The sequence below is a fragment of the Apteryx mantelli genome, chromosome 2 (genome assembly GCF_036417845.1).
Source record: "Apteryx mantelli isolate bAptMan1 chromosome 2, bAptMan1.hap1, whole genome shotgun sequence".
In the NCBI taxonomy this organism is placed as follows: domain Eukaryota; kingdom Metazoa; phylum Chordata; class Aves; order Apterygiformes; family Apterygidae; genus Apteryx; species Apteryx mantelli.
The window spans coordinates 55,514,605-55,540,520 of record NC_089979.1 but is presented as its reverse complement, the minus strand read 5'-3'; the positions used below and the strand labels follow the sequence as shown (position 1 = coordinate 55,540,520).

At 40.0% G+C, this 25,916-nt stretch overlaps 1 protein-coding gene across 6 annotated transcripts in view; it reads right to left on the bottom strand.

The window, feature by feature from the left end:
- Positions 1–25,004, bottom strand: part of PTPRM (protein tyrosine phosphatase receptor type M) — a 504,474-nt gene extending 479,470 nt beyond the window's left edge. For all 6 annotated transcript variants that reach the window (XM_067290684.1, XM_067290685.1, XM_067290688.1 and 3 more), the window contains exon 1: positions 24,595–25,004. In XM_067290684.1, coding sequence (XP_067146785.1) covers positions 24,595–24,667 — 73 coding nt within the window. In that variant the 5' untranslated portion in view covers positions 24,668–25,004. The remainder of the gene's footprint in view (positions 1–24,594) is intronic.
- Between the last annotated feature and the right edge of the window lie 912 nt (positions 25,005–25,916).

The following is a 25,916-nucleotide window of genomic DNA, read 5'->3' as shown; positions in this document are numbered from 1 at the left end:
AGAACTGGACTGTATAATACCACAAAGAGTGGAAAAGAATCACTGAAGGTAAACACAAAAATAAACAAATAAACAGTCACAGTAACTGTAATATGTATGCATGCTCACCTAACTCTAGTGTGAATTACAGTGCCATTGCTGTTAACAGTAATAAATTCTTGTTGCTGTGTAAACATGCTTAAAACTGTCTCTTGTTTTTTTGTTATCATTTCTTCAAGTTAGTGTAATGCCAACATCAGCAACAGCTATTGCAAGCAACCCGATAACAGATGGGGAGACCAGGGTGGGGTAAACCCTACCACCACCTGACCAACTCAAAAGATTCCCTTGAATCTACTACAGAAGACAATAAAAGCGGAACAGAATATAATAAATCCACAGTAAAATGAAACCAGAACTTTAAACCCATTAAAAATACCTCACAAGATACACTAAGAAGTCCCAAGCAAAGGAATTTCGGGTATAAAGCACTGCACAGACTATGCAGATACTTTAAACGGTGTTGGAACTGTACTGTGAAAAGAGGGGCAACGCACTCCGCTCTGTAAGCGGAGTGAGCGGCTTGTGCTATTTCATACACAGACCCATCCAAGAGTCTCCGCTTGGAAGTTACTACACAATTCCCAGTAGGACGTAAATTCATACCTTAACATGGTGCGCATGAAATTTATTTGCAGATGAGCCCTAAATGCAAGATAATTTATCCTGTTTTTAAAACAGTTATCCACACTGATAGCATGTACCAAGAGGGAATTAGTGCTGTCTGAATACCCACACTGGCTTCCTGAGCATTCATCTCCTGATGTGCACAGGCACAGCCTTACTTGTTCTTAGTTCAGTAGCATTTCATGATCTATACCCAAGAGATCACAGAAGATCATGATCTAATGTTTCCTTCTAGCCTTAAACTACACTGTGCTATGCATTTGCAGCAAAACCAATGAGCCAGTGGAATTCCACTATGTACTTAATAAATATTTAAAGCTAAAAGGTAATTTAGTTATAATATACAGGTCATATTCTGCAAAAAGCAGAATTCTATTTTAAATAATTCATTCCATATAAATGTACCCCCAAAAAGGCTATATGTAACACCAACTCATATTAAAAGTACCAGTTAAATCACCCATTCCCCTATAGCACTGCAAAGAAATGAAGGACCAATTAAAGAAATTCTACTGTAGAATCACCCAGGTAAGATCCAAAACCATGTTTCAACCACTGAACTTACAAATACACATAGAAAAGTTTTCACTGATGAAATTAAAGTGAAAAGATTAAACATTTTTCCCCAAGTTTACCTAAAGAACTCAAACACCTGGAGTAAATATATATTCTTCTATAGCTACAGCAATTTTATTTTAATAATGTAAATAAATGCTACATTTCATTAAAATAGGTATGATTACAGGAAAACATTAGCTTAAGTGTATCTCAGCCTTCTATATCATCAGCGACAATACACATTAAATCACACATACAGATCTACCAGCCTATTTTCAAATGTCAGCTATTTGATTTGTACATTCATCTGGCTTGAGAAGTGGGCTGAGCATTAATGATTGCTTTCTTTAAGCTCACTGTGTTTTTGTTTTTTGTTTTTTTTTTTAATCACTATTGGTTCAGGAAGGCCTCATAAAGAACGACCAATATAGATTAGCCTTAAATTCTACCCCAATTTGGATTTGCCATTATTGGCAGCCTGGATAACACCAACTCCGTGTGGAAACGAATCTATGTCAATGTTATGCTCAATTAAAACTGCAGTGGGCTGGCCAGGCTGCCACAAGGGTGCATGGGGGAAAAAAAAGTGTTTGCTTAATTTTAAAGACTTTTTTTTTTTAAGGTAAAACTATCTCTGTAAGTTATAACCCCACTGCAAAGAAAGAAAGTACCCAGAGACAAGCAAAGGAATACCTTTTTATGACTGGTATGCATATGAGGACTTGAAAAATTAACTTGACATCCATTTGTTACAGAAGCAAATCTACCTGCTAGAGTGAAAAATGCACGCATCATCAGGTCCCCTAAAAATAAAAAAAGCTATTCAGACATTATTTTATTTGTTTAGATGTAACATACTGTAAGCAGTTTTATTAAATAAATCAAAAACTTCAGTTGTTTTTTTCATGCCATTTATTCCTTTCCTACACGTAATAAATGAAGTATATACTTCTCCATGTTTCACTTCCCCCACACCTTTGTTTACCTTTTCTCTTCTCCCTGGCTTTGTTCTACAGTTTCTTGTCTTCTGCTTCACAGGGTTTCCCACACTTGATTTTCTATTCCCTTTCCTTTTCCAGTTCTGCCCAAATCCTCTCTCTCTTCACAATTCCATACATCTGCCTTCTGAATTGCCCCTGCAATCTGTCCCTTCCAATTGTCTTTTCACAACGAGGACAAGGAAGTTTACTACACGCTTAAGAACTAATGCCAATATGAAAAACTAATATAGAATAGGTTCTGAGTGCTGGGAAAGTTCCTGAGATACTTTAAAAAAAGAACAGACCCCCCCCAAAGAGGCTGTTCTTTCATTACACTGTTCCTGCAACTCTCTGACACTTGTGTGAGACATGGGTGCTGCCAGTGTGGAGGCTATCCTCAAGTCTGCCTGCCACAGTCTACTTTTTAATCCTCCTCCACAACAAACTACTACAGTCCTTGCTTCTGCATTTGTAGCTAGAGAGCAAAACTGACCTGAAAATTGACAGTTGTGCTGGTGTCTGCAATGATACATTAAAATCAGTTTGTCCTTCACACCCATCTAAGAGCTGAATAAAGAGTAGCAGAGGCATGGAAACCATAAACTGAGCATCACTGTACCCGCTAGCACTCAGTTCATGGTTTCAAACTTTCCTTTCCAACTCTGACATCTAGAATCACTCCTTTATAGCATTAGTTTAAATTGTGAAGGTGCCGATGCAGCCGTAGGTGAGGACTGCTTTCTGCTTGTCACAGTCAGGTGGGGTTTCAGCCATGCAATGAAACTTCGAGGTTGGATTTCTCCACTGTGTAACTTCTGCTTGCTGCTTTCATCAGGGGCCCTCTTTTATGATCTCACAATCCCACTGCTCAAGGTCCTCTCTAAAATGAGGCAAGTCGTCCTCGTGAAATCTTGATTCGACATCCTGACAGCAATGAGAGCAGGATTACAATCCTTCCCTGCTGATACAGTGTTCTTAATTAACAGCTGAACCTTCCCCAGCCCAAAGCTCCCTTTTCTCCCAAGCACACCACTAACATTACTGTGAATATATTAGGGCTGTTAACTACCGTCATAAAACCACAGGAATACCACCTTACAACGCCTTCTCTCTTTCTTCCATGCGAGGGTAAATTTCACTATTACAACAACTACTAGTCCGTGGGATATAACCAGTGCAACACTACTATGCTTTGTGTTGTAGTAGCATCAGCTGCTGTTCAAAATTCCCTCCTCCCACCAGAATACTCAACCAAACAGCCACAATTAATACTAACTGAGAGAGAGTAGCATGGTAAAAAGTTTATTCATTAATACTGAAGGAAGCAGGGCTAGAAGTAGTTTGGGTTGAGTTCTGGTACTGTTAAAGAGCGTGCCTGTGAATGAAAATAAAAGGAGATACACATTTAGGAGGCTTCTCTTTTTATTTCCCTGATGGCGTAAAACAAATATGCCAGCTGTGTGGAAATGTTCACAGCTATATCTTATGTACATCAACTCTAGTATGCAAAATTCTACTTATCTGCAAAGTTTAAAAAAAACACTACTCATTTTTGTCTTGCTTTCAGCTGACAGTTTTTTAAAACTGGCACTTCTGTGCCCATATGTGTGTATGCACAAATTCAAATTACAATAGAAGCCATGTGACTCAATACTGTGACTAAATAGCACGTGCTATTTCATCTTTTCTATTTTATCCACTCAGAAGACAAGCTTGGCACACTATTAGCTAAAACAGCAGCAACTAAATAAAAAGAACCACTTTGCAATGTTTTGAAAAACTTAAACAAAACAAAATATGTATTTTAAATGGCATAAAAATTGCATCTGGAATCTTGATTCTGAGGCGTTAAATCTCAACAGAGCCTGTCGAGATTCCAAACCCAGAAAGGAAGAGGATGAGTTTATTTGAGGCATTCCTGAAATCTCAGCTACAACACACCAACTCCTAATTAGAAGTCTGTCATGGTAATTAATTTAAACATGGAATAACCCATAACCTTTTCACTGTTCAGTGATTACTAGAAAGATGCTTTTACTGTGACTATAGAGTTCTCTCAAAACATGAACTTTAATCCCCTGGAAATGACCAACATGTGTCATCTCATTACTTGGAGCATTTTTGGCAAGAAAAAATTTATTACTAAAAAAAGGCAGCAATGGAGACTTTTAAAACAAAAGTCTCAAGTGAACTAAAAAATCCCTGTGAATAGCAGTGGGCCTAGCATCCAAAGCATGTCTGGTCAGGCCCATTTCTCTGGCTTTTTAATAACTTGGTGTCTACACAGAAAGGGAGGTTTAGGCTTCTAAAGCACTTGAAGTGAAGAGAACCCAACTGAAGCAAAAGTCAAGAATAATTAAATTAATGGGGGGAAAAAAAAGTGTGAAAAACAACAACAACAAAGGGTTGGGCACAGCATAATAATATCTAACTCCACTGTAACAGGAAAACATCTTTGTGCCTACTGTTCCTTTCCACAGACTTCTCTAGAGGCATCACTTCTCCCTCCTTCTGCTGTTTTAAAACTCCCCATGGAGTCTCAAAGTTAAGACTAACAATTCTTCCTTTCCTGCCAGCATTTTATCTGGGACAAAACTCAGTGGAAAATCTATAGTTCTTATCCTTCAACTACTAATTTCCCTCTACAGGGAATTTTTTTAATGCATCTTGCTCCTTTTAGAAGTTCTGCAATTTGTTTTCTGTTTAATATCTGTGTGTATTTTCTCTCTGCTGAAGTTTTTAATTGAAAGAGGCATCTTCTCTAGAGAGGGCCCCAGTGTTCTCTGGTATTACAGAAGAATGTTGGTGCCATACAATGAAAATCTCTACTATGAAAGTAGTAAATATATGCCTTTAAGCTATGTGACATTTAAAACCAAATAATTTAAAATTTGCTTTCTGGAGTGAATATCTCTTACTTGATATAGGTCATCAATTTATTATTTAGTAACACAATCTAGCTGAAGCTGTCACTGCTACAACTGTATTTATCCTCAACAAAACTGGACAGAAAACAAAGTTTACACTGTGGCACCCTTAAAAGTACCTGTCAAGACTAAGAAAAGGTATTGAGAAAGACCCTCCTGCCAGATATACTTCAAACAGAATGCACTCAGAAACCTAAAAAATCCTTTAGATTTTGCCTTTTTAGATTTAAAATACTCTGCGATACCTTTTCTCATTAAACTTCCTCTCCTACATGAAAATATTAATCCAACATACTGGAAAAGAATGTAAAGCTCTTATGTTACAAGTCCATATAACCCAGAGAGGTTGTGGAATCTCCATCCTCAGAGATGCTCAAGCCTCAAGGGGACGAGGCCCCGAGCAACGTGGTCCAGCTCTGAAGTCGGCCCCGCTTTGTGCGGGAGGGTTGGACCAGACAGCTTCCAGGGGTTCCTTCCTACTTGAATCATTCTGTGAATCTAATCCTTTCTAAAAGCAGCTGAAACGAAACTGCAGCACATAAAATGCAAAGCATTATGACTGATCTCTTAACAAAGTCTCTGTGGCTTTTACCTACGCGGGGTATTGATCAGAAAGCCATTTTCCCCTCCACATCTGCATTTCACAGCCTCTTCAACACCGTTAGAACAGTAATATCCATTCTTTGAAGGAGAAAAAAAATCAGCAAGTGTGGACCAAAGCTGCATTACCACTCCTGCTTTTGGAACCAAGTCTTCCTTCTTGAAGGCAAAACATGTCAAGAAACATCCAGGGAAAAGCTGACAGCAAGAACCTCATACTCAAGACCTTGATTTAAAAGGAAATAGTAATATTTCCTGGCTCTCTCTTCTACCTCCATCTGGCGAGGCTGTCTTTCAAGATTATGGGAGGACAGTTACAACAACAATGATGAAAGCCACATTCCCTAAAAGAACAGTCATGTGTAAATCTCTCCCTTTTCACCACGTCTAAAAGCTTGGGCCTCTGGCATCAGCTTCTAACCATACCTGTTCGAAAGCAGGCAACGTGAGAAGCAGCCACCCACTCCAGGCAATGTTCATCCCAGCAAGAGCACTCCGCATTTGCAGTTTTTGCCTACTGACTTCTGGCAACACACTGCCCATATATAACCAACCTGACATACAATGAAAGATACACACGTAGGCATTTTTGTTTGATCTAGTACAATATCTATATTTTTAAGGATTTTACAGCACCTTTACTTTAAAAAAATATATATCTAAATGATTTACAGTATTGGCTGCTATAAAACAGTGCTCAACACTTCTTCCAAGCAGGATCCAGCCTGCAGAATACAGAGAAGAGCAATTTCACTCACACTTAAACACTTACTATGAAGTAGTAGATAGACACTAGGAACAAAAGTTTAAGTTTAGAACTTAACTTAAAAAATCCTTCAGAGATTCTTTTACTTTTTGCAATCAACAAAACAAAACTGATTCTTCTTATTACATTACAACTTTATGAGCAAATATTTATTTCACAGTGCCACAGGATTCTGCTTGCAAAGACTACAGAATTACATTTTAATTCAGAAGCTATGGCCATGAAGCTATTTTTCAGTTTGCTAACTTTCCTTTTTTTTTTTTTTTAAAACTGTGAAACCATTTATTACCATCTCTGGTTTTTTTTTTTTGTTAAGAACAAGTAGAGTTTATTATTTGGACCTAAGTTCTTAACCGTGTCCCTTTAAAAGTTTGTACTTTGCCAAGTATGTAAAAAAACAGAATTGCACACGTTTTAGCATATGAGGTCAAACCACCATATTTTCAAGTGCTGCATGATGCCTCTGGCAGAAACCATTAACTACACTTTCAGAAGATAAAACACCCATAATGCATCTAACTAGTTTTGTAGAGCTTTTCTGTGCATCAAAAAAAAAATCTGCTATTAACAAGTCTTAAATACTGCAAGTAATATAGTTAGATATTATTAGAAGTTTTTAGACTTTAATAAGAGCATTCTTATTCAATAAAAATGACAAAGTCAAATCGGTTTTGTTTTTTTCTTCTACTTGATCATAGTAACTCGGAAATTCCCTGTGCTATAAATTACGGCTTCTAATCCTCCTCCTATACAGTAGAGTCCCTCTGCTCTTACAGGGAGGGTCAAGGTAAAATGCTTGTGATGTATAGCTGAAGCCTGCCGTTCCCTATTTATCAAGCCCTCCAGACAACAAAACTGGTGCGTATGAATCGAATACAAGTAACACTAATGCATTAATGACTGACATGTGGCAGAGACACAGACACAGAGATGTAGCTTGACATTAATGGAGAGATTTGCCTGTGGTCATGCACATAGAGGGGAGAAAAATAGACCCACCTGCCTCATGTTTTAACCTGGGTATGAAATCAAACGTCAGACAAGATTAATTAGATGCCTGGAGTTTTATTCTCTTCTGTTGATAGAAAAAGCACATTTCCATAATGTGAGGAAGCATTTATGTGGATAGCAAATCAGGTTGACATTGAGGGAAGGTTTACTTTATTGTGAATGCTAGCTGTGCGGTGCTTGTCAGTGCAATTATTTTCTACTCAAGTGGTTTGCTTTTTAACATTTTATTATCTTAACAATAAAAACCCTGGAAGAAATAATTATTTATTATGTTAATTCTTAGCTTTTTATTATGAATTTTTGCAAAACAGTTAAAACTTGCCGTTTCCCAGAAATAAACCAGATTTACTAATATTCAGCCAATTAAGGGGGAAAAAAAGAGAGAGGGCAATAACAATCTCTGTATTGGTAAATTAGTCACTAACCGGTCAATTTGTACACTTATCAGCTTCCCCATAAGCTCTATTTTCATTTATTCAATACCCAACCATTTCTAACATCATTTTGATTGAAAACAACTTCAAAACACCAGGTCCACTGCAGCACTTGTTTATAAATAATGATTTAAGCAGCCTGAAAGGCAGCAGGGCTTTAGACCATTCTGAAAAAGCACTATACTCAAGGACTGCATTTTAATTATGGAAACCTTTTAGAACATCCCTGTTTTATTAACAGTAAGTGAAAGACTATAAACAAGGCTTCAGTATGCACCACTTCTTCTCAATCCTGCCTGAAGCCCTCAAGGGGAAAAAGCTCCAATGCACTTTCATTTCTTCCCCCAAGCATTCTCCTCTCTGAATGCCTCTTCTCACCAACTTTAAAATTCAATTTAACATAACAACCACATAGTTACTCTTCTTTTTCCTGAAAAAAAAATTTTTTTTTTAAACAAGTGTTCCCTCCTTTAGGAATAAACATCAAGGCCACAGCTCTCAAACTCCCACAGTCTAAATGCAATACAGAGAATACAAGCAAGTCTACGCAGAAAAGCACTGCAACTAAATGTACCTTGAAATGTTCTTAGCTTGCAATGCTTTTATAATGCTTTCTGTCCATGCATGAACTGTCCCTACATTTCACACAGTGACAGTGTTAATAATTCCCTGGAAAACTTCTAGAAAAAATTCCCTAGCTCAGAGTCCAGTTCTGTCTGCATCCATATAGCCTACAATAGCTTTTTCCTATGGCAAAGATGCAACACTTCAAGGCTTGGAACAACAGTCCTCCCAGCTTCTGCTAACACCAGCAACTCTCAGGCTGCCATGCCCAAGACGAGAGAGAGGTTTTTCCATTGCTCTCTGCTTCTGAACCAGTTTTTTTCCTGTACTTCCCACTCGGAGGTTTTGCCTGTAGCAGCAAGAAGTTCCCTATTAATATGTAGCAGATACTGTAATTAGCACTGGAAATCAAGTAATTACCTCACAACTGTTTGTCCTCCTGTCCCCTCTCCCATAATCACAAACCTTTAAGAATAATAGAAGCTTACTCAAAGCCAAAACTTTTCATTCCTGATTTGAATCACTGGTATAAATGGTAGCCCACTGGATGGACCCATCCTAGCAGGGGACAGCTCTTTGAGCGCCCATAAATCAAGCACATTTCCCACCTACTACAATGCAAACCAGACAGTTGGGCTGTTCCTGCCACTGAAGGAACAGAGGTAGCCAGGAGGCTGCTGACAAAGGAGGGGAGGAAGGAGCATAAAGGAAACTCTTCCAACGGAGCAGTGGTAGCAAGAAGTAGGCTTTAATGGAGTGGATGCTCTGTAAGAAGACTGAATAAGCTTTGGATGAAGGAACTTTTGCCCGCAAAAGGATTTCAAAACCTAGATCCAGCCTATATGGTACCAAGGTTAGCAACGTGGGACCATCCTGATCAAGATTAATGACATGGACCAGTTGTAGACCAGGATATAATCAGGACAGGCACATAATTTTAACAAAACTTGTCCTGAACTCAGTATCCAGGACTCCCTGCTATGAAGTGCCCTACCTCTCATCTACTCTCCCAACATCATCATCAACTTGTGTTGAAGATGAGCCACACATTGCAGCAAAGAACACATTTACCAAAATTCATACTTTGAAATTATATCCCTATCCCAGTTCATTCAGCAGATAAGGCCTTTAAGCCATCACATGGAACACAGATACTGAAATACACAGAGTTCTTCAGGGCCAGACTCCTGGGCTGCTCCATACCTGCACCTCTCATTGCCCCCTGCTATTTTCTGGAACCTATTTCCTTCCCAGCCACGGGAGGTTGAGAATCAACAGCACAAACTTAAGTACTTGTTTCTGCAGTGGAGGTAGCTTTTTAGCACCCAGTTAGTCGCTACTGGATGTGCCTTGCAGAAGAGCCACCATATCTGAAACGCTTGAATGAGCGCCAAATAGAACATAGAATAAACTCAAATGCCACCATTCAAAGGCACCAGATCCATATTCCATTCTCCATGTCCAGAAACGGTGTAACAATCAAGCATAGAAGTTCTCCAAAATCAATTAACAGCTCACTTAATTATTTGTTTAAATCAGTAACTACTTGCAGTTGAGGAGAAAGTGGTTATACACATTGCCACCACCACAGAAGGACACCAAGCATGACTCAATGTTCTGTTCTCTGCTGCACTGCCTCCAGAGAGAGACAGTTGCACTTACTAGTGATGTGAAATAAAGCTGGCCCTTCTAATTTGCTCTTCCCATTTCCTATGGAAACCTGACCTCTTGTACAAAACGTAAAGAAAGAACACAAAGAAAACAACCATTAGAACAACAGTAATGTTTAGTTATCACTTATCACCCTACCTAAAAAACCTCAATGCCCCCCACACAAAAAACCGCAAACCCTCCCGCAACCAACCAAGACTCAACTAAGAAAATGGGCAAGACTAACAAAAATCGGAATAGAAAGACACACTTTATGAAGTACGCTTTAAGTACAGAGGAAGGAAAGAGAAAGGAAGGAAAAGACAGCAAGTGGGCAGAGATGGGGATATAGAGGGTTTTGGAAGGCTAGTCCTTTCCATCCTGCTTACGGACACCTAAATCAATGAGAAACAGCATCTGCCTGGCCAACCTAGGGAGCTGTGCCAGCACGATGACACAACAGGACAGCTTTTCTGGGTAACATTCACCAGTGCTTTACACAACAGAAAGCAAAATGGGTAGGAAGGGGAACCTTTCTTGCGACAGATTAGAATTTGCAGAATAAGTATAAAGCAATTCACTTGCTTTTTTTTTTTTTAATATATACACACCTCTAGCATATTGTTTTAGGCCCTCTCAGAACATCAGTTTAAGCCTAGAGAGTCTACAACATCAGTTCAGTCTTTCTCACATGAAGTATGTGCTCCAGTGACCTGCATTCTTCTCTTCTACAGAAGGATTAAAAGTCTGATTTGGTACAATTATTACATTCCTAACCATGCCTCTGAGAGAATATACCAAAGCTCAGAAATTCCTGGATTCCCAAATTATTTCACCTCCAAATCTGATCCAGTATAAGAAGGATGTGTTGCCAAAAGGTAGATAAGGTACATGCTGAATTTCAGCACGACTGCCCCCCTTCACCACAATTTTTGCTTGAAGTAGTCTTAAGCTGTGGTCTCAGGACATATACAGCTGCGACTGTATAAGAAAATGCTAGAAAATTTCTGTAGAACTTACAAGAACAAGAAATACTTTAACAAGCAGGATAACTGACCTGGGAGCAACAAAGAAACACCTAACAAATGCAGGCTACTACAGACACACCTGAAGACAATTAGCTTTTGCAGTGACTTTTGGCTGCTCTACTCACAGTAACATAATAAATACAGAACTGATGTACAGGGAGCAAAAAACCCAATGATTCAGTGCTGAACCTTCTGAAGTTTCTCCCTCAGTGCAGACTCACAAATTGTACCAATATACTCTATAGAGCATATTAGTAAACTTGATAATAAACTAAAAAAACTCTTGAAAATATAGGATAATATAACACAAGTCATATATGCTCCTACTTTCATTTATTATCTGAGCATTTCTAATGGCATTGAAGTACAGCAGTAAAAGCGAGAACGTTAAGTACATGCAAGATTCAGAAAATTTCAGATGTAAAATAAGAACAGTTCCTCACAATAGTGTAGAATGCCTTCTTAGAGTATAAAGTTATAGAGCAAAACTTGACACCATTCAAATTATATCTCATGTATATACAGGAAAGTGCACGGAGTAGCAGTGAATATCTTCTCTTAAAGAACCTAACTTTACCAGGGGTGTGAGACATTCCTGTACCAAAGGCACAATAGTTCAGGAACATCTTACACATCAATGACAATTTTGTTGCAAGAGATGTCAAAATCCACCAACTCCCACTTTATTTATTACCGATTCACCGCTGGAGGCAATGAGCTCCATCTTCAACTGGGCTGCATTAGCTGACTGACTTCAGTGCAAAGTCAGACTGGAGAGCATGAACCATCTCTGAAAATAAGCTCAGCTGACCCAGCTAAATTTGCACAGAAACAGATGAGGAGTGCTCATGAAGTCTAGCAGAGCACAGCTGAGTGACAGGGGAAGTAACCTTCATTTCCAGGTGGGTAATGAACATCTTGGGAAATAAGTTCAATAAACCACTCAAGTTAGATTTTTAAGAGTTCATCTACCTGAACTCTTAGAGGAATACAGCTTTATCAGACTCATCATCCTGTTATACAGCTGCAGCTATTTTAAAGCTTTTGCATGATTTCAACAATTCCCACCCATATAGTTGAGCCCCACACTTAGTGTGTGTGCTCACGTTCAAAGTAACCCTTATATACAACCTCATTTCAGTTAAACACAGAGCCTTACCACTTTCAGGTAACCAGGGCCCTGCTCAGAAATCTTCAGTTGCTCTCAAGGTCATCCTGCATTTTGAACTTCTGCGCCCATCAATAATGCGGAAGTTAGCAAAAGAATTCAGTTGCTCTCTCTGAGCTATGCCAGCTCTGGAGAAAAGATGATGGTAAAACTTCCTCTTGTCATTAAAAAGAGAGGCGACAGAACCCAGCCAATACACGGCTTCCCAAAGCTCTGTGATCTAATTCTACACAAAAGGCTTAATAAGGTTTAGACTCATAATACAATTAGTAATTTAGCTCACAAATTAGGCTATCTATTAACACTCCAGCAGAGACATCAGCTGTATGAGGATTAAGAAGGAATCGTCTACTCTCAATGCGGAGTGAAAATCTGAATGCTTTAATAGATCACTTCAGCTTCTGCTCATGAGAACGCATCTTGCACTGTAAAGAATGCCGTAAAGCACTGTCAGCATCCGGTTAGAATATGTAACTTGCTTCAATAGGATCTATCTTAATGATTTGGACAGCAAGCACAAAGCAGGAACTGTCAAGTTCATCTTAAAGCACAACTTAAACCGGTTAAATTATTTATTTAAAGAAGTTTCTCACAAATTAAAAGACAGTATAGAATACACTGCATATGCATCTATATGCATTATTAGTGCATATAAAAAAGGGCCAAAATTAATACATAAAAGGGACAAAATGCAAATTAAGCGGAGTTATTAATTCTAAGACAAGTCATACAACTGCAGTATTTGAAAAAAGAAGCAACAGTGTTCTAAGTCGTTGCATAAAAAATTTATTTTATATGTATTAATAAATGAAGCAGGTGTGTGTAATAAGATTCTGCATCTTCCTCTCTTCATAAAGAGTACCCAAAAAATTTAGAAAAAAGCTGACACCTCTAGCATGCTACTTAACAGCACTTTGTCCACAAAGAAAAGAATTCCAAATGAATTTTGAAATGTAGGCTGAGTAGGCAAAAAACACTCTCTACTTATTACCACTAACTAAAATTTCAACCACTGTGTCCAAAAGTTGCTGCTCCAATTTTCAGGACATTAATTATTTACATTATTACAAAATGCTGATATTGTTAAGACTGTGTTCATGCTTAATTGCGTAACACCTTATGTACCTGAAGTTATTATGTTATTGGGGTTTTTTTGTAATTTTTTATAGCATGCCCAAATCTCTGACTGCATTCATCTTTAGGTTTTGAGTTTGTATAAATAGTTCTGTTTGCATAAATAGTGCCAGGATTACTAATTCTTTTCAGCTTGAAGAAAAAAAAGGGGCGGGGAATCAATCTTCAAAATGTCAGTTTATTTCACACTCTAGTAAAAAACATTAACACACAAGTAATATTATGAATAATGTCCATCTGGTCTGAAATCTAGATCGGGCCACAGTATCTCATTCCGCACTAGCACTGCCTGCTGTTGCTATTAAGTGCTCACTGTGACTGCACTCAGTGCAAAGCAGCAAAAAACTTAGCCCTGTTCACTTGGATTACATGCTCATAACCATATCCTCTGCCATCATGTGTCTTAGCACGTGTATTGATCTGATTTGTCTCAGCAAAAAGAGCTCTCTTTTTATGAATAAGACAGCCAGGAATTTTGCACCTCAGCCTCTGTCACAGCCCCCTCAGACACTACATGGCCTTCAAGATGCGCACGCAGGTCTCCCCACTGCCAGGGCACCGCAGGACTCCAGGGCAGGGTCACCAGCCTCTGGCCCCCCGCTCCCCTCCCAGCTCCGGCTCCGCTGCCCAGAGGCAGGAGGGGGCAGAGCAAAGCACAAGTCATTTGTAACATGGCCATGAGGCGCAGGCATGAACAGAGTAACAGGGAAGGAGGTGGAGGAAGCACAGAAGTTAGCAGCTAAGCAATATATTCTTAAAAGTGGCCTGGTGGTTAACAGCTTTGTTAAATATGTATGTTATTTGCTGTGGAATAAATGGTATTAAAGTGCAATTTTAGAAGGAACTGAGAGCAGGTAAGAACCCTCCTTTTTCCTCTGCACAAAATTCCAGAGCACACAGCTCTAGCAGATTACTATAATTGGCCAATTCTTTCTTTTATTGCCAGACCACTGTGTAGAGTCAAAGCACTGAAATCATGTGAATGGGGCTGCTGATGAATGTCACGTATTTGTTCAATGGCAGTTTCAAGCATACAGATCTGATTTTTCTGCAGTTCTGCTTCCAAAGGTCTGGAAATATCTACCCGTTCTAATTCTGGCATACAAGCCAGAATTAATTCCTTCCTGCTGCAAATCTAGCATGGCACTCTGCAGTTTTTGTGAAGCCTCTAAGAGTCAGTTCTGGAAACGTGCGAGATTTCACTCTCAGTAGGCGAATGACTCCCAAACTGTGGTTTGCAAAACTCCTGCGATCCACCCAACCACAAGCATGCAGCTGCTTTCAATTTTCATTCATCACTGAGTCATAACAGGTATTTTCCAAAATAAGAATTTAGTCTTCTACAGATTGGATCTGTTTCTCCATGTGAAATCAGAGTAGGAATTTCAAAGAAGCAGACAATGCATACGCAACAAGTTGTGTAGCCTAAATTTTCCTTGAAATTGGTGTACAGTTAGACCTAGCCCAGGCAGTCTTTGTCTGAACTTCTCAGTCCACACATTTGCAATTAACTAAGGCTTCAGCCCTGCTCTCAACTTAGAAAATTACCGGTAGCCTTTCAAGAACTCAAGTCTACTATATAAGAAGGTACAGATTTATTGTCCTGAGTAAGATTGAAGTGCATGTTCAACGATGGATCTGCCAGTGAATCAATCTGCAAGTACAGTAGTACATTTGCTTACAGCTGAAAATACAGCCAAAGTAGTCCCAAATATTATTCTTAATGAGTTACTTCCCTGTCATTTCCCTGCATGGATAAGCTTATGCTAGATACTGGGCTACAAATTGAAGAATATTTTAATGCCTCACATCTTTTTTGTGGCTGTAGGTTTGTAATGTGGGTAACACTTTATTCCCCAATATTCAGGATGCAAAGAAGTAACAGATTCTAATGGACAAACTGACGACTTCTGTTTAAGCATTTGTACCTGTAAAGCACCGGCTCTGAAGTTTCTGTAAGACCCATTTAAAAACCCAACCCACTTTTGCTGCTGTCACATGGCTGCAGGGGATGCCACTATTTTATTTGCCAAGAATGTATTTCAACTTGTCTTGGGCTTCTGGGCCCTACAAAATTTCAATGTATATTTGTTTTAAAGGGTGCATGCTTTTCTCAAACACTCTCAAGTAAATAAAACACTCAAAATCCAGTATTTTCAAAATCCCCAAATGAAAATGTTAAGTTAATTCACATAAATCCCTTACTAGCCTAGATTTATGTAGGCAATTCTAACAACAATTCAAGTAAAAATAAATAAAACACACCTCATAAACTCTATATGTGGTCTTCAATCCATGTACTTTTTTGTCACTATATACAGAACACAGATATAGGGCAATACACAGGCTTGCATTTCTTATTTCCAACATCTAACATTTTTACATAAATACTAACTTTAATTGTGCTTTGATTTTGTTTGTTTCCTGAAAGACATTCTCAGAGCTAACCCCAAAATGTTGCTTTCCTATTTAGGAAGGTGCTTGCAGAGGTTTTCTCCCAAGCCAGACCCAAATCAAGATGACATCTCAGATACGGTAGACTGCATCGACTGCGTGATGTCTTACAGTTATTACTGGGACAATAATTTATCTTGCATAACTGAGAAATTACTTCAGTAACAGCAGTCTCTGCAGAAGTCAAAAAGAAAACAGCTGAAGTGATGTGTTATGAAAACGCTTATATTAAAATGCTGTAAACCCTTGTAAAATAACCATCTACCCATGGAATTAAGAAAAGGTAACATTAAGCTAAAGCAATTCTCAGTCATTAACGCAAGAACTACCCCACTGAGTACTGTGGTTCCTGCAAATGTCCACAAATCTCTGTCTCCTAAAGATGTGAGATTATTTAAGCACAGTATGGTAAGCTCCTAGGGAAGCTTCAAGTTATGAGTGGTGACTAACGCCTGTTGTAAAGTTCCTCTAAATACATTGTGGGGTTCTTAACTGTGACCCCTCCCCCCCCTTTTTTAATGGAAATTTAGCAAATGATTTCTCAGCCATTAAAACTAGTACTGACCAAAACTAGACATAAGCCCACAAAAACAGGGTTGAAGAGCCTGCCTAGGAAGATACTCACCCATATTACAGGAGAATTTCAGAGTCGCAAATTAAATCCAGGTCTCCCACACCTAGGTAGGGGTTCTGATCACTAAGCAACTGACTATTACAAAAGGAATTAAAGTATACATATCTCTTCCTCATGCTGTACTCCAATGATATCATTTTATGCTATGTCATCCCAACATGGAACAAGAAAAATCGGTAATCTCAGTAAATTTCACTGAGCGAGAAAGCCGTTTCCTGGTTAAGATAATACAACATGTCTTAAAACAGCAATTGTGTACTTTCTCACGATATTACCGACTTCCAAAAGTTATAAACATCAGAACATTTTTTGATCCTGAACTGTACTGTTTAATTTGATAGAAACATCACCACAGTAATCATAATAAATTATACATATTCTTATACAGACAAGCACACAGTGTCAAAGCTTGAAATAAATAAATTTGCTTTCTCAAATTTTCAGCATGTCCGCAACCACACTCTAAACAGACTGTTGAGTTGCTAGTTAAAAAATTGGACTTCTAACAATTATTTTATTTACTAGCACTACAAGGATGGAAGAGGGAGTAGATAAGAAGGAAATCTGTATTTTCAAATGATACAAACATCCAAATCACAGCTAGGAAGAGAGAACAAGTATATCAAACAACTACAGAGAGGGCAGTTATGTCTGATCTGGGGCCCGCCATAGTTCATTGAGATCGAAATTCACTTCCATGTTTGTTTCCCACTGTGAGTATGTCAAACTGGAAAAAAAAAAAAAAACAAAAAAACCCCATGAACTGGAAAATAGCAGAAGCAAGAGAAATGGGAGTTTCTATGCCGATAGAGGGCAATGTGTGTCACTTCAGGAGATTATCAGCTTCTCCGTGAGATATGACCGGGTAATATTCTGTCTTTTTTCAAAACTAGAGGTTTGTTTTCTCTAGATACCCTCAGAAACTATGCAGACTTTGTAAGCAAAACTTGAAGATGTGTGTAACTATATGATGTTGGTAGATGACCAGTTTTGCAGTCATAAGCTACTGTATCAGCCATGGTAGGATTACTAAACATCAGCTCCTGAGATAAGGAATTGGTTAACTTTTTTTTTTTTTGGGGGGGGGGGGGGAGGGTATTACAGGCATGTGATATTTTCTTTATTTCTTTCTACTAGAAGATGAAGAGCTAAAGTGATGAAAGAGGTAATCAGCTGTTAGTTGTTCCAAAGCAAAAAATACATTTCTTGGATTAACAAAACAGTGCTGTAAAAAATATTTATAAGAATAGCTCAGCACTGAAGGGGGTGGGGGTGGAATGACACCACCATCCAACCTCCCCTTCAGAAAATCCTACTGTAACCAAAACTTGCTTCTCTCTAAATTAGAGCAGAGTGCACATGTCTAGAAAATAAGACACAAAGAAAATGTTGGTTTTACACCTTTCCACAGAAAAAAATTACAGATTCATTATCATTACACTTAATCATAATTGTAAAGATAATCAACTATTGCTATGGAAAGTTGTCAGAAGACATATTGAAGCCTTTAATATGTTATAAAGAAAAGCGTGTTCAAAATTAATATAAGTAGTAAAATGTGAATAAATATAAATCCTTTTATGTTTTCCAGGTGCAATTTAACTGACTTTTAGACTTCAGTTTTTTATAGAGCATTTTCTTTTCCAGTAAGTCTTTTATACTCTTACAGAAAGTTAGGCCTGCCCTTCCTTCCCACCTCTGTCCCCAAAGACCCCACCTCTAACCTGGCTTCACAACTTCTTCCTTCTAACACTACCAATCTTTTGTCTGAGCAAATCTAGACATTATTTTTTGTTTCCTGCCATTGCTCCTTAATTGGCAAAGGGTCACTGTGGAGTGAAATGGCTGACACTTCTGTGTCTCACCCTCAAAATCTGGGCATAAAAATGTGTTAGTCAGATATGGAAAAAATTGTCTCATCTTCATTTTTAAAGCATGGGCAGGGACTTACCCACTGCAATTCCCAATAACATTAATGGAAGTCACCTGGCTTAAAAACTAACCCAAAACTCAGTATTCCCAAGAAAGTACAGAACTCCCCTGACAACACCACCACTGATGAAAAGAATTATTTTGAATGCACAAGAAGTCTTCTCACAATGTAATAAGGAACTATACTCACACAGCACATAAGCTTTTATTTAAGACAGATTTGGGGATCAATCAAAATGGTTAAGATATAACCTTCTCAGATTTCTGTAGCAAAGACCTTTGCATTTAAACCACTAGGAAAGTGCTAACAATTCCTTTGTAATTTGAAGCATTTTTCTGTATTTTATTATATTAGAATATTCATTCTTCCCTCTGTTGAATACTAACACTGATACGGAAATGAGCCTTTTTACACATAATCAAAAGTTAATTTGTATTATATCAACCTGGTGCAAACAAGTCACCAATGGATTGAAATTCTTTAGGTCACAAAAATTCATCAAGTATTTTCACACCTCCCAAATTCCAAATATACCTGCATTCAGTAAAGACTAGTTTACAGCCCTTCATCTTTCTGTGGTTAGAAAAGAGGATTTAGAGATGCAGCTACACCTAGTGATCAGCGGTAGATCACAGCAGGCACAACTAACGACACATAATGCAAGAACATCCTTGTATTACAAAAGCAGAAAGTAATATGTGAAAATACTGGGATGCAGAAAGTGACACAGTAGAATTCATTATTAAACTTTTTTTTTTAATATAGCACCACATGCTCCAAATTGTCCTTTAAAAATAATCCTTTTTAATATGTTGATAACATTATTTATTTTATTAAATTAGAAATACAGGTCTGGAAATTATCAGTGAAAAAAAAACCACATGAAATAAATACAACCCCTTCAATTCTTGTTTCTAAAAAAATGAGGAGATCTAAGAAAATTCAGGTACATTCACATATTAACACACAATAATTTATTCTTGGGAACATTTTCAGAACTAATTCTTTTCAATGTCACAAGTGCATGTCATTTTCTGTGGAAGCACTTTTACAACCTAGTCACAAAGCTACTTCAAAAGAGTTTTTTGACAAGGGTACTGATGAGCTTTAGACACAACCTATTCCTCTCAAATGACATTTCCTTTAGCATAAAATTGCAACATGCAAAATAGGGTTCATTCACAGATCCCAACCCCACAACATAGGGGACTTTGTTCAATCAAGTCCATGCCTACCATCTTCCAATAGGCAATTCTAACTGATGTGAACTGCACCAGTTATCTTAGCAATAGCGTGTAAGCCTAAACTGGCCACTAGTAACTAGACTGCTCGATGTATTTGCTGATCATCTCAATGTACGAATGAGTGGGCATGAAAAAATAAACTATCTCTACATCTCTCCAGGTCAGACTCAAATGACATAGTGAGATAGAGTTCAGAGGCTTACTCACTCTATCCTAACATGTTCTGTGATTTGTCTGAGGATTTGGACTTTCTAGCTGCCAATCTAGCAACTTCCATGAGCATTAAATACATTATTTATCAAAAAACTGTGCTGCTATATTGTTTCAGGACACTGTAATTTGTTTTTCCTATGGATTCTGAAGTTTACTAAATTGTGAGACCAAAGAAACATTACAGGAATTCTTCAATATCATTATATCCTTGTAATATTCTGTAGGGTTTACTTTAATTTCTGATGTGGTTTCATTACTAACTAGCGACACCAGAACAAGATCAGAATAGTAATATCTGAAAAATATGAACATTTTCTTTTCTGACAAATTGCAACACTTCCACAGAACATCAGTGGAAGCCCAAACTCACATTTATATGAAGCATATAAACTTCAGCACACTCTGAAGTTTCCCAGTTTACAGGGAAACTCAAATTTTAGTTTATTTCTTCTGTGTCTGTCAGAAGTCCTTTTTTTAAAAAAAACCCACATATTTAGAAGCTGATTCTTCAACACACTAAGTAATTTGCTGGACTATTTTAAGCTTGATTACTTCTAGCTGTAAAACACAAATCGGGTCATTCACTGATGTAAATGATAGCTGTAGTAGCAGCAGCAAAAAATCTTGGCCAGAAATGAGTTTGGTTTGAGAATCTTCTCCCAGAGCTCATTCAAGTCCACATCAAGAATTTCAGTTGGAATAGTTGTGTTGATGAGCTGACAACCATGTCAGCCACTAATAAAGCTCAATTTTCACTAGCCTATGTTACTTCCCTCAGGATGTGCAGGAAGTAGGACTAGATGGATGGGTAGACAGGGAGGAAAGCAGGTGGAATAAGCAATTTGAGCAAAAGCAGAATTTGTCAAAATGAGATATACCACACTTCGAGTTCTTTGCTGGTAAAGTGATCAGAATAGCTACACCATCAAAAATTTCCAAACACAGGACTCTGACAAATCTGAAAAAAAACTTTTTAAAAATAGTTAATGATAACAGAAACATTTTATTTTCCATCTATTTCTTTGGTTGCCAGAAGCTTTGTTTCAGCTGGGATATGATCTATAAAGACTTTATCTTCCTTCTTTTCACTTACCCACTTTGCAGTGACCAAAGCAAATGATCAGCATCATCACAGGAAGTTTCAACCTCAGCAAGTCAAACTTCTTCCTTACATCTAACCAACTGTTTTTGGAAAGTGTGATTCCTGTTTTCAGAGTGCCTATTCCCAAGAATAAAAATATGAAGGCACAGCCTTGTATCTATTCAGAATGAAATATTTTTATATTTCATATTTTTATATATATATATATATATTTTATCCATGAAATAGTTTGAAGACTACTATTCTATAAAAACTTTACTGGTCACTAAGTAATTTGAAAGTTTTGTACAGCACTTTCCCTCCTGTTTTTCTCCTCGCAATTGCCATTAGCCCTGGTACTAAATTAGTTACAAATGGCCTTCTACAAGCACTTGTAGGCCACCACTCAATAGGGCTCATACTTACTCCGAGGAGAAGCTAAAAATCAAACCAGGATCATAAAAAGAATGTGTTCGCATACAACCTTCTAGTCACCTTCTATAGCAAATGAGAATAAAACAGCTTAATAATAGGCCTCCCCTAGGTTGGGCTCAGGTTGTAAGCAAAAAGCACCAATTTCAGATGGCTGTGTGCAAATTTAAATCTGTCAGAAACATGAGGCCTTTAGAAAAACACAGTTTTAGAATTCTATTACACATCCCCTTGCCTTCAATTTCAGTTACCCATTTTGGTATTTGACAGAACTCATCACATCCAGACCCTTCATTTTATAGAAAACCTTGTATTTAGGCTTACAATGTCCCTTCTACCTTTCCTCATCTCTGTGTTTGACCTAAATCCCTTACAGGAATGGATTGCTTTCCCTAGCCTGAATAATCTACCAAGGTGACGGAGGAAGGAACACCGTACAGTCAGGTGGCGTTTCATGCGACAGTAATGTCACATGTTTCAGGGACTTTTGTAATGTTAGCATTCAGTTGTCACATGGGCCCAGGTAATAACATTTATACTACGATTACAAACACAAACTCGAGATATGCTCGAGTTTCTCAGAAAGAAACTAATACTTCTCCACTCTTGCAGAAACACCGCAGCTCCTTTCTAAAACTTTTTAAATAAGAAGCATTGTCCATTTAGTACAGTGCTTTCACTACTGTCACTTGATTTCAAATTCTTGAAACCATTTGCTTCTTGATGACTTTAAAATCTTTAGTTAAGGATTCATAGAAAATCTCATTGTTATTAACTGTTAAGCTGCTTTCAAAAGATTACTTGAAAGCTTCCAGACTTTAAAAAGCCAAGAGCTGATTTTTCAGTATGATTATTTTCTGAATAAGAAATTCAAATACCACAATAGCTGAAGGTAACATTAGAACCAAGGTCTGTAAAAATAAATCAGTAATTTTAGTAAAGGGTAAAAATAAAAATGGAGATAGAAGTGCCAAAAATTACTTAACTAACCCACTGCTATTCTTTGCTTAGAACATGTGTGGAGTTGGATTTTTTCCTTTTTTTTTTTTATGAGTTCGATCATATAACCCCCATCTGCAACAAGGGACAGCTATTACAAAAGATAACTACACAACTCAAGGACAGACTTTTCTGTAATTTAATTTCTCTGACACTGATGCATCAAGCTTTTAACAAAAGCAATAGCAAATTTCTCCCCTGAGCAAAAATGATTCCCAGGCACACGCTTCAAATGGTAAACTACAAAAATGGAAAATTCATCAATTTTGTTCCAAGTGAGTGCCAGGAATCAATAAAAAAAATGTACATTCATCTTTACAAATAATCTTTATACTTAATATGTAACATACATGCATTTATGCACACAGGGAGAGAATAGGCCAAATTCTGCATTCAGCAACATCATCTGCAATTTCACTGAAGTCTGAATTGCAGTGTCTCCTATTCAGTACTTCAAAATATGTTAATTCCAACACTTCTGAATAACTGTATGCACAGGATATTAAATCACTTAAGGACATTTCTGAATTGTTTGTGTTTTATATCACAGTTCTTTCCACAGCGTGTGGCAACGGCACTGTATACAACAGCTACAAACCTAACATTAATGTGGGATTGCTCTTCAGCAACACGGAAGGCACTTAAATGCTGACCCTAGCATCGCATTAATATCTCACATGCAAAAGTCATTTAAATATCCAAGAGAAGAAGAGTTGCCTAGCTTAACTTTAAACAAGAAAACAGTTCATGCAGGTCAGCAATGAGTTATGGATTTATCTTAATAAGGCAAGAGCTCTTGCTGAAGTCTGGACACCAGACTTCCAATATTAATGAGTTATAAGACTAATATACGTGTGTTCAGTTCCATAATTCACAACAGAGGATAGCTTCACCCTAACATGAGCATTTGGAAGAGATTTCATCATTGTTATGTATCCTCTTAGCAGAAGAGCATTTTTCTGCTCAGGAACCCTCTGTCTTATCTGCAGTAAAAATACTGAAGAGAAATCAAGGGAAATGCAGCTGAATACACAAAGGGTTCCTGCAATCTAACAAGGTAGCAAAATATTTTAAAAATAATTTAAAAGTGTTTAAAAACGGGCTATCAATTCCTACACACAAAACTTGGTTGTGACATAGTGCTGCAAAGAAGCAACACGTAATGTACAAAAACACAAACTATTCAGCAGCCAGAGCAACAAGAAAAGTCAGAAGTACTGCTTCCCACCAGATCAAAGCACACTTAGCAAGAATTAAAGACCAGATGTCTTCAATTTCTTCAATGTGCTTCTCAGCTGCACTAACTTCACGTCAGAAACAAACAAACAGAGAAAAATCTGAAGTTACTCTTTCCAACCGAACGCAGGAACCTGTTTCACAGTCCCAATTTCTGCCCGAAATTATGGGTTTCTCCAGCGCGCATTTAGAAATTACGTGGGCAGGGGAGCAAGCCGGAGGATTCAAGACTAAGGTAACCCGCCTGAGACTCCAGTGAGAGGAGGGAAGAAAAAAAAAAGAAAAAAGAAAAGAAGCGTTGAGGGAGCACTTGGCCCTGCTCGCCGGCACCGCCGGGACGCAGGCACGGGCGAGGGCCCGGCGTTTCGCGCTCCGAGCACCAGGCACCGGCGCTTCCCTCCGGCCGCACCTCGAGGCGACGCCGCGCTCGGGGCTGAGCGGCCGCGCAGGCGGCGGCGGGCAGAGGCGCCTCGGGTCGGGCCGCGCGCAAGTTTCTTCGCCATGGGGCGGCCGGGGCGAGCGGCCGCGGCGGTGGCGGCTCACCTCGCCCTCCGCCGCGGGGCGGCAGGAAACTTTGGGGAAGTCGGCGGCGGCGGGAGGGCGGGTGAGCCCCGTCCCGCCGCCCGGCCCCGCGGCCGCCCCGCGCCCTTCCCCTCGGCGCCCCGTCCGCGGCCCGGCACCGCCTCGCCCCGCTCCGCGTTACCCACTTGCTCTTCCCCCGCGCACGCAGCGGCTCCCAAGTGCGTCCCCCCCTCCCCCGCCCGAAGCGGTTGAGGGGGGGACCCCAAACCCAACGGCCTCCGGCACCGCAGCTCCCCCGCACACCCCCCGCGGCCGTTTGCTCGCCAACGGTCGCCGCCCGCGGGCCGGGAGACTCCTTACCTGTGAACGTCTGCGCTCCCGCCGCCAGCAAAAGTCCGGCCAAAGTCGCCAGGCAAGTTCCAACTTTCCCCATATTTCCAAGCAGCCCCCCTCCCTTTCCTGCTCCGGAGCCAGCAAAGTGCCAAAGTGTTTGCCAAAGTAGGAGGCGCCCCTCTCGCCCCCCTGCAGTCAGTGGGGCAGGCGGGGAGGGGGGCGCCCCGCGGGCTCGTCTCCTCGCCGGGCGTCTCCGGGCACGGCGAGAGGCGCGGCGAGAGGGGCACCAAGTGACGACCGCCGCCGCCCGCCCGCCTCCCTGCCTGCCTCCGGCGCCGCGCCGCTTCCCCAGGGCGCCGCCGCACTCCTCCCCCGGGGCCGGGGTAGCCCCCAAGCGCGGAGCCTCCTCGCCCGGCGCCGCCGCTAGTCCCGGCTTCGCTCGGCTCCCTCACTGACTCGCGGTCCCCCCCGGCAGGCAGAGGGAGCGCGCAAAGTCCCGCCCAGCCGCCGGCGCCGCCGCCCGCCGCCGCTAGAGGGCAGGGCAGGGCGAGCGGCCGCGCAGCGCCGCGCACGAGGGCTTGGCGGCGGCCGGCGCCCGCCCGCGCTCCCTCCGCCTCTTCCCGCGGAGCCGCTTTGTTTGCCGAAGAGGCGGCTCCGTGCCTGGCAGGAAGATGTTGAAAGTTCCCGGCCAGCGGGGAAGAAAAGGAGGAACCACAGGGGAAAAAAAAAAAAAAACACACAACTCACCCAAGCGCCTCGTTAACTTCGCGAGCCGCGGGGCTGCGCCGCCACGGCGCGAGGGAAGCGCCCGAGCGCGGCGCTCCGCCGCCGCTTCGCCTCCACGGGCAGCGCGGAGTCTGTCGGCGGCGCCCGGTGGAGGCCGCCGGCTCGTGCTTCCGTGAGAGCGGCGAGTGTAGAGCCCTGACCCTCCGCGGCACGGGGCCGATGTTGAAAAGAAAGAGATTGAGGCGTAAATGGGTTTCCCTGGGCTGGCGACAGGCAGCACTAAATAAATTAATAAAGTTAAGTTAATAAATTGCTCTTAATTCATGTTGCTACTAATAAAACTTTAGCTCCTTAGCCTGCTTTCAGTTACACCCACCCTTCACCCCTCCAGAGGGTTTCAGTGCAACTCCTGTGAGAGAAAAAAAAAAGTCTAGAATTTGCAAGATGAGATATTAAATGATGAAAGCAAAACCATTCTAAAATGGCACTTAACCTTTCATTATTCACAATCTATGATTTCTAGCATTTTTCTCCACAGCAGCCATGAAATAAGTTGCTTGATAATCCATTTCACTTTCCAGCTTTGACTCCTGGAGGCTGTAGTCCCCCAACTTGTTTATTGG